The following is a 9,159-nucleotide window of genomic DNA, read 5'->3' on the forward strand; positions in this document are numbered from 1 at the left end:
TGTTGGTAAAGGCATTCTCACAAACCCTCCGGAGTGCTGTAGTCTGTCACACAGAGATTTCTGAACCAAAGCAAAGGTGCAGTCTTGATGCCACACCGGCAACTCCAGTCCCAGCATGCAACAGACGATCCTGAACTTCTCCTGCTCTGTGAGAAACCCCATCTCACACGCCACATACACCATGTAGGACATATCGATATTTACTGCCTCACCGTGGAGTAAAGCTGGTAGGACTTTCTAAGAATGAAAAAAAGATAATTAAGTATTTCACATGCGGTTATTGCTGCATTTTGCATGTACTGTATACAAAGGCATTTTAACTTGGAGAGACGCATCCAATTCTGAGATCAGTTTTCAGACAGTCAGCATACCTAAAATAGTGTATCTCGCACAAGGAAAGAATATTAAAAGCCTTGAGGCGAAACATGTCAATCATCAGTGAAAGGCTGTAATTTTGAACCCCACCCAACCCTTTGGGAATAGTAGAATGTGCAGCTGATGAAGTGAAGATACCATCTCTAGTTCTGGGCTGATCAGGTGACCGAAGTCAACGAGTCTGTCTAGATCATCTTCCCACAGGTTTGGAGCCAATTCTTCTAACATGGTTTCTATGGCGACACGTGTAGAAACAGAAGCAGGGTCAATGCGGTCGTCTTCTAGAACCAACCCGGATTGGAACTTGGAGTCTAAAAGGAACTGCCCCTGCGTTTCCAGAAGTTCAAACAGCCCTCTGTGCTTCATCAGAGCCATCTAGAACAATAAAAACACAAATATAAACATCAATAAAAAAGACAAATAATAATAAAAACACAGCCCTGCATTTTGAAAAAAATTCTGCTGATTTGCAAAAAAAAAGGCTTAATACTACATAATTTGATGATGCCGAGTTCAAAAATATCATCAATATGTATTCCAATACTCCATTTAATGTCAGAACATAAACACAAGTTTTTAAAGAAATACGTTTTTTTTTTTTTTTTTTACAAAATCTGTAATTTTCTGTCACTGTTTGGATTTAGTAAAACACCCACAGATGTGGCAGAAAAAAATCTTGTTTGCCTTGTTTGCATTTTCCTCCATCACTGGCCATAATTCAAACCTTGAAATCAGGATTAGACATATAAAATGTCTTTAGAATTATTCATACATGTGAAAATTGACTGAGATTTGAACAATTAGCTCTAAACTGGTTCAGAGATAAGAATTATGTCTTAGTGGCAGTTTTTTCTAGTGATTAAGGGATAACACAAGACTTCGTCACCTTACAAATGGTTGTCGAAAGCAAAAATGCTATGTAATGCACATCCTATTTTGTGAGAAAGTGTGATGTGCTAGAGAAAAACAGGCAGCATTTTTGGAATCAGCACCCCAAAATTAGCAAGAAACAAGTATTGGATTTAATTCGGCAAATATGATGCAGAGTGGTGTAATAATAAAACCTTTAACAATAAATATTGCAAAAAAAGGAAAAAAAATTCTACCTTCAACATTTCTGCAAGACCATTAGATATGTGTCTGCGAGGAATTGTCTGTATAAACGACCTGTCCAAAAAGGCAGCAACAGGTGCGATGTAGGTGCCTAGCTTATTCTTGCAATTTGCGAAATTAACACCCGTCTTTGCTCCGACGCTTGCATCAATGTATGACAAAAGGGTAGTGGGAACGCGAATGTATGGAGTGCGCCTTCTGTAGAGGGACGCTGCGAGACCCACGATATCCAGGCAGACCCCACCTCCGATGGCGATGATGGGCTCAGTGCGCCGATCGATGCCAAACTGGTGGACTTCCTCCAGGATCTTCAGGGCCATTTCCATGGACTTGTTCTCCTCCGTCGTGGGCAGGGGCAGGATCTGGTACAGGACGTGTCTGGCCTCGAGGTAGTCGGTGATCTGAGAACCATAGAGATTGTATACTACCTCATCCATGACTATGAACCGTTTTAAGGGCTTGGTGCTGGACCGTACGGCCTCAAGCTGCTCATTGTCTCTGATGTGGCCCAAAAGCAGAGTGTCATTGCTGGGGTCAAGAAGGTTTTTGGTCTGAGTAACTGTATATGTGAAGGTGATGGGGGTGACCACTGTCCAGGTGGTGCCACTAGAGGAGGTGCTTTCGTAACTGCAACATATAAAGCTCATGACTCATTTTGTAGCTTGTTTTTGATAAAACAAAATATGTCAGATCATATATTACAAAAAATAAAATAAGTGGTGCTACCTGACTGCAATATTTCTGTTTTCAAACTAATAAAATCTATATGTACTATTACTAATTTGAGCGATTTGGCTGAAAATATTTTATATTTTCTAATACTTGAAACTAATAAAATCTACAGTATTTACTACTGTAAGTTAATTTAAGCAATTTGGCTGAAAATATGTTTTATTTTCTAATAATTTCTTATATTTTTTTCTAATATTTAGGTGTAAAAGTCCCCATGGATGTATAGCAACACAAACTACTATAGCACTTTGCTGTAATGCTGATACAGCCTGCTTTGCATAAGCGGATGATTGTATTGGATATGTAAAGTGAGCTCATATTTGACTCCTCCTTACTGAAGACTTAGTTTGAAGAAATGTATGAACTAAAATTGCAGCACTACTAGCATGTCCATTTACTAATAGCAAAATGATACAGAAGTTGTCATAAATTTCTGCACATAAAAAGCCATGAAGTGCCACAAATAACTGAAATTAAAATTCGTTAACATATTGTTAATCCATCCAAATTAAATATAATATAAATATATTCGTTTTAAATATATACATATTTTTAATACATTATACATGAGATAAAAACACATCTTTAAGACCTGCAAATCCATGTATTTGATGTTTCTAAGTGGGTCCAAAAAACTGATTACAGATGGGTGCAGTTTCTGGGGACAGTATGAGTTATTTGAAATTGATGTGACCTTTAAATGTTCTGACCCTAATGCACCTTGATTCAGCCTGACCTGAATAAAACCAGTTCATTTAATTGTTTCCATATAAAACACACAATACAATAATGTCAAATTTTGTATAAATGTTCGCAGTACTTATTGATTTATACGCACATTTTGGCAGCTGACACTCGTCCTTTTATTCCTTGCTTCACATTTTGCCCTGCTTTGCGTTTCCACGTCCCCTTCACCTGCACCAGGCTGAATACGGTTTCCTTCTGTCTGTTGAGGTTTTCCATCGTCGAGTTCTCCAGAGAGGCTGTATTAACTGTTCAAGGTTCCTCAGCTCTCTCCATATGTGAAGCGTCAATAAATAATGTCATGAGGCGCATCAGCAGGAATCTGGGAGGAGCTTGCTCCTAAGGAAACGTATGAAAGGTTCTCCCTCTCCAAAACCGTGCCGTCTCACTGATTTTCAACTTACACAACTCACGTTCGCTACAGGAACAATTATATGTGACGATCACGCGTGCGCAAAACACACCGAGGCGGCTGGGTTATGAAACATCAGGCTACTGGACGTTATATGAGAGCTAAATGATGGACAGGTGCTCTTATGTAAATAGCCCTGTCCACGATTATGAAGTCAAAATTATTTATTTATTTTTCTCAAATGGAGCATCAAAGTGCACTGTACTCTGAATATGCAGAATGTCAGAATGTGCTTCATTCCGAGAGCACTAGCCTATGTCAATATCAATGTTTAAAGAAGGCGATGACTTTTATTTGATGATCGACTCAAAGATAATGCTTATAGTGTGCAATGTTTCTGCTATTGTGTATTTTCATTGATAACAAGGTTTACCCATCCTCTTTTTATCTCAGTTATTGGAGTTTTCTTAAACACACAAATAAATGATTATTAATGGATACACTTAAATGAATCGAATACAAATAAAACAATGACAAAATAAGATAAGGAAAAGACCACTGGAGTCATTGGTGTCTAAAGAGAAGCTGGTTTAACAGGTTTGACTGTTTGATAAGAAATCACGTGTAGGCTACACAAGCAAAATGAGCGCAGATCTCAGTTTTGACCTTTGCTACATATTCAAAAATGTAAAATTATGAATTATGATTTTTAGAATAAATGTATATTAGTAGCATTTTTTTATTTTAAGTGGATATAATTTGTAATAATGCTGTCAGGAAATTTTATGATTTTGAGGAGTAGATGTGTGATGGAATGAGATCGTATGGGGTTTTAGTTACAAGAAGCCAGTTACATTACAAAATATTTAGACTTTTGAACTTTGCATACCCCATGGCAATTCCAGTTTAAAGTCACTTTGATGATTCCTTTTTTTTATCAACCACATTTTTGGTTACCTGAGAGGGGGGGTGGGGGGGTTGCGGGGGTTACCATATTGCAAAATAATTTTTACACTTTATCTTTACATGCTCCATGTCAAGCTATCCAACATACTTTGGAACTTTGGAATCACTTGCATGGTTTTTTTTTCTTCCCGGGGGATTTGGTGGCGGGGGGGGATCAGTTACGTAGTCTGTGCACGCACACGTGAGAAAGCTGCACACACTGAAACGGTCGGAGCGGTGCACTGACTGCGAATTCGTTACCTTGTGTAAGTTTGTGACGTGATCATTTGCATAACGTTTATCCTTGTAAGGTGGGTTAAATGGGCATGTGCAACGGGGAACACGGCCAACACAACCCTCCCAATTGAGGCTACTAAGATTCGCTATGCAGGCAGCAAAAGGTAGGAATGTTTACGTGCGTCAGTTTGTATTCCCAAACTTTTACAGCTCGCTAAATGACAAGTCAAACTGCACATTTTCTGAAATAACGTCAGTTCTGTTTGTTGTAGCAGATCTAAAGCATGTTCAATACAAAGTCTTACAGCTCTTACTTAGAATTTACACACAGACACACAACCAAAAATAACTTTAAATGCCACGAGAGCAATTCCAGTCAGGGTTAGTGTGTTACTAAACTCGGTCAGTGGTATCAAGTTGACAGCGCAATATCAACATTGGTTGTTCAGCAAAACAATAAGATAAACAGACGACAGAAATACTCCATGTTAAGCTTACTTTGAAAATCTTTCGTGTCGTTGTGTGTTTATTTATGGAAAATTAGAGGTTTGTGTAGAAACACTAGTTACTTAGTCGTTGAATTGAAGGGAAGGTGTTGGAGCGATTTTGTGGGGATCTTCTGTAGTTCTGAAAAATATAGTCTAGGCTACCTATTAATACAGAAATATTCATTTTAATGTTATAGGCCTACTTGTCTGTCAAATCCATTCATTTTGGACAAAGTTTTGCAGGCTAAACTTTATGATCTTGGTCAGAGGAATCTGAGCTGTATTGCAAAAACATCCCATGCAGGCTATATCAGAATCCATGGTAATTTAATTTAGGAAATATACCTTTAGGTAACACTTTATATTAAAGGGGTCATATGATGCTTTTTTAAAGATCATTATTTTTGTGTATTTGGTGTAACAGAATATGTTGACATGCTTTAATGTTAAAAAAAACCACATTATTTTTCAAATACTGTACATTATTGTAGGTCCTCTATGCCCCGCCTCTCTCAAACGCTTCGTTTTCTACAAAGTCCCTCCTTCCGACAAGCGCAGTCTGCTCTGATTGGCCAGCTGACCCAGTGCATTGTGATTGGCCGAACACCGCAAGCACTCGTCGGAAATGTAACGCCCCTTACCATAATCGCGAGCTTCATCTTTCAAAATAAATGTAAAGACAGTAAATAATTAATAACAATTAATTATGCATAATTGCATGCAAGTAACAAAGCCAAACCCTAATCCTAACCCCCTAACCCCTAAGTACGTGCAGTTAATTAATATTAGCCTACTCAGTACTTAAATTAATAATTACACTGTAACAACGACACCTTAAAATACAGTGTAACCTAACTTTATTTTTATTAATTAACTGAGGCACATCTAAATTTTATAAAAGCTTTAGGCTATTGCTTAAAAAAAAACAGCAACAAATACACTAATGTTCAGTTAGATTTATAGTTATTAATGAAAAAAGAAGAAACCAGTTGTATGCAAAATTATATGATTACGGTTGATAACGCAGCAAGTTAGTGGGTGTTTGTGTTTCGTGGACCCCTAGTGGTTCATAACCAAAGCGCAAGGGGCTCGTGAGGTGGGAGAAGAAATGCCACATTAAATTAAATGTTTTTATGGTCACATGCCAAAAAAGGCTGGAAATCACTATGTTGCTCCTCTTAGCAACAAACTGCACCCATTGTTTATTTTTTTTTGTATCTTGTAATGGTTGCAAGTAACATGATCAGAATCAGAATCAGAATTAGCTTTATTCGGCAGGTGTGCAAACACACGAGGAATTTGTTGTGGTTTTTTAAGGTGCTCCTGGTACATACATACATGCATACATACATGCATACATACACATCTGACATGAGAACAGAAAAAAAAAACATTTAAATAGTAAAACTTAACAATAAATAATGTGTATGAATCTGGAACAGTAGATTTATGTACAGATTTGTGCATCATTTACTCTATATAGAACTGTATAAATAAAGAGATATGCGTATGTATTTACATAATACTTGAGAAAGAGGCAATAATTAAGGATGTAGAATGACTTACGGAAATGAATTACAGAACGCAGGTAATGATTCATGTTAGCTGTTTAAGCTGGAGATGGCATGGGGGAAAAAATTGTTTTTATGCCTAGATGTTCTAGTGCACAGAGATCTGTAGCGTCTGCCTGAGGGGAGAAGTGCAAACAGATGACGCACAATACGTTAGGATTTTTCAAAGGCCACAAGGTCATGTGATGTTATGTGGCCTGTATAATTAATACATTCTACAGGCGTGGTGTGTTATGTAATAAGTTTTCTACCAGGTAGTACATCAGTAATACGTTTTGTAGCTGTATTGCATAGGTGTACCTCTATGAAGGCCTGCCTCTATGAAAATCAATCACATACTACTAATTTACTAATCCTTCTTTTGAATTAGTTTCAGACACTCCTGTGGAGTTTGTCGTTGAGTACCTGCTGAAGGCTAAAGAGATCGCAGAGAATAATGCAAATGTTCCCGCTGAGCTGCGTGATAATCTTCAGAAGGCCCTGGACATCGCTTGTGGATTGGATGGTTACCTTGAACAAATGAGCAGCCAGGAAAGTGAACCGTTGGCTGAGTTGTATAGGTAACTATTCACCTGAAACTCCGTGTGGGTTGTAGATTATTAGTTTTGTGAATGATATACCTTTGTTTAGGGTGTGTTTGTGGTTACACTGTGTTTATCCTGGAAGTGTTTGTGCAGTGCAAGATTATTTTGGCTGCCAGTCACATGCAATTATACGTTATTGTAATGTTTTATGACGTGTATGTATATGCAGTATACATATCATAAATCTGTTTATTTATTTTCTGAAGGAAATCAATTTCTCATGACTGGAATAAGGTACATGAGGATGGAAAAACCTTATTCAGGCTTCCTGTTACATGCATCACTGGACAGGTAGAAGGTATACATCTTTAAAATACAAATCTTTAGTTTTGAAATTTTTTGGGGGGAATTTTAGATTAATTGCAACATTTAGTGAATATTTTAATTTACATATTGTGTACTTTATGTTTGATGTGTTCATAGATACACACAATTACACAGTTCATAAAACAAAAGTATAAACTGTTGAAAAGTTTGTGGTCTGTTAAGTGTTTTGTTTTGAAAGAAATTAATACTTTTATTCAGCAAGGATGCATTAAATTGATCTAAAGACATTTATAATGTTACAAAAAATTATATTTTAAATATATTCTATGCAGTAAGAATCCTGAAAAAAATATATCACTGTTTCCACAAATATATTAGGCAGAAAATCATTTTTAATATTGATAATAATAAGAAATGTTACTTGAGCACCAAATCAGCTTATTAGAATGATGTCTGAAGGATAATGTGACATTACATTCACAAGAATAAATTATATTGTAAAATATATTAAAATTTAAAATAATTATTTTAAATTGTAATAATATTTCACAATATTCGTTTTCCTGTATTTTCTTATTCTATTCATCTTACATCTTATTCTGTTTCTATTCTATTCCATCTATAGCACAACTGCACATACAATTTATTTTATTTTTCAATTGAAACTTTTTTTTTTTTAAATCTTACAAAAAAACTTACAGACCCTTAACTTTTAAACAGTAGCATATATGTGCAAACTGTTCTTTAAGACTAAGATTATTGTCATTCTGTAGGTCAGGTATTAAAGATGCTGGTCCATATGAGCAAAGCGAAGAGGGTCTTAGAAATAGGAATGTTCACAGGATATGGGGCCTTGTCAATGGCGGAGGCCTTACCAGAGAATGGCCAACTTATTGCCTGTGAGCTCGAGCCTTACCTGAAAGACTTCGCACAACCTATATTTGACAAGTCTCCCCATGGTAAAAAGATAACTGTGAGGACAGGACCTGCTATGGATACCCTGAAGGTGGGGAAAAACAAGTCCCACCTACATCTCTACAGGCATTTGAGCTGTTAAATGTGTCCTGTCTAGAAAGGAATTTTGATTATGTGATTATTTTGTTTAAAAAAAAAAAAAAGCTTTAAAAGTGTACTATGTTGCAGGAATTAGCTGCCACGGGAGAGCAGTTTGACATGGTTTTCATTGACGCAGACAAACATAACTACATCAACTATTTATAATGCTTACACTACTTGATTTAACCAGCAGATGGTGTACTAGTATCATAGAACCAAACTGAATGACACGGTTTCAAAGCGGTTCAGACTTATTTTTCACATCTTTTGTTTTAACATAATTTTGTTTGTGCGCACTGCAAAAAAATTATTTTCTTACTTAGTATTTTCTTATTTTCTGTATTTGTTTCTTATTTACAAATATCAAAATGCTTCCAAGATAAATTTACTTGAGAAGGAAAATGACTTAAAATATTAAGTCTAGTTTCTGGAAAAAAAAGATCAAAATTGTGCTTTTGCTTAAAGCAAGAACAAATATCTGCCAATGGGGTAAGAAAAATAATCTTGTTTCTCCTTTGAATTTAGATTATTTCTCCTACCTCACTGGCAGATATTTTTGTCTTGTTATAAGGAAAAACATGTTTTTTTTCAGAAAAGAACACACTTTTGTGTGTTTGTGAATGTGTGTGTGTATATATATATATATATATATATATATATATATATATATTAGTGCTGTCAAACGATTAATCGCA

At 36.1% G+C, this 9,159-nt stretch overlaps 2 protein-coding genes across 3 annotated transcripts in view; one reads left to right on the forward strand and one right to left on the reverse strand.

Moving 5' to 3' along the window:
- eevs (2-epi-5-epi-valiolone synthase) overlaps positions 1-3,336 on the reverse strand; it is a 4,649-nt gene extending 1,313 nt beyond the window's left edge. The window contains exons 1-4 of one of the 2 annotated variants that reach the window (XM_016458531.1): positions 3,059-3,336; positions 1,482-2,115; positions 514-750; positions 1-237 (exon numbers count right to left, since the gene is read on the reverse strand). The exon at positions 1-237 is cut by the window's left edge and continues 2 nt beyond it. In XM_016458531.1, the coding sequence (XP_016314017.1) occupies positions 1-237; positions 514-750; positions 1,482-2,115; positions 3,059-3,183 (1,233 nt within the window). In that variant the 5' untranslated portion in view covers positions 3,184-3,336. Of the gene's footprint in view, positions 238-321; positions 751-1,481; positions 2,116-3,058 lie in introns of both variants that reach the window. The other variant, XR_001631740.1, reaches the window with a different exon arrangement.
- Positions 3,337-4,447: 1,111 nt separating this feature from the next.
- Positions 4,448-9,159, forward strand: part of LOC107666963 (uncharacterized) — a 17,567-nt gene continuing 12,855 nt past the window's right edge. Inside the window, exons 1-5 of the mRNA XM_016458521.1 lie at positions 4,448-4,662; positions 6,928-7,117; positions 7,348-7,439; positions 8,182-8,414; positions 8,552-8,606. Of these exons, the coding sequence (XP_016314007.1) occupies positions 4,647-4,662; positions 6,928-7,117; positions 7,348-7,439; positions 8,182-8,414; positions 8,552-8,606 (586 nt within the window). The 5' untranslated portion in view covers positions 4,448-4,646. The remainder of the gene's footprint in view (positions 4,663-6,927; positions 7,118-7,347; positions 7,440-8,181; positions 8,415-8,551; positions 8,607-9,159) is intronic.

This window comes from Sinocyclocheilus anshuiensis, unplaced genomic scaffold (genome assembly GCF_001515605.1).
Source record: "Sinocyclocheilus anshuiensis isolate Anshui unplaced genomic scaffold, SAMN03320099.WGS_v1.1 scaffold615, whole genome shotgun sequence".
NCBI lineage: Eukaryota > Metazoa > Chordata > Actinopteri > Cypriniformes > Cyprinidae > Sinocyclocheilus > Sinocyclocheilus anshuiensis.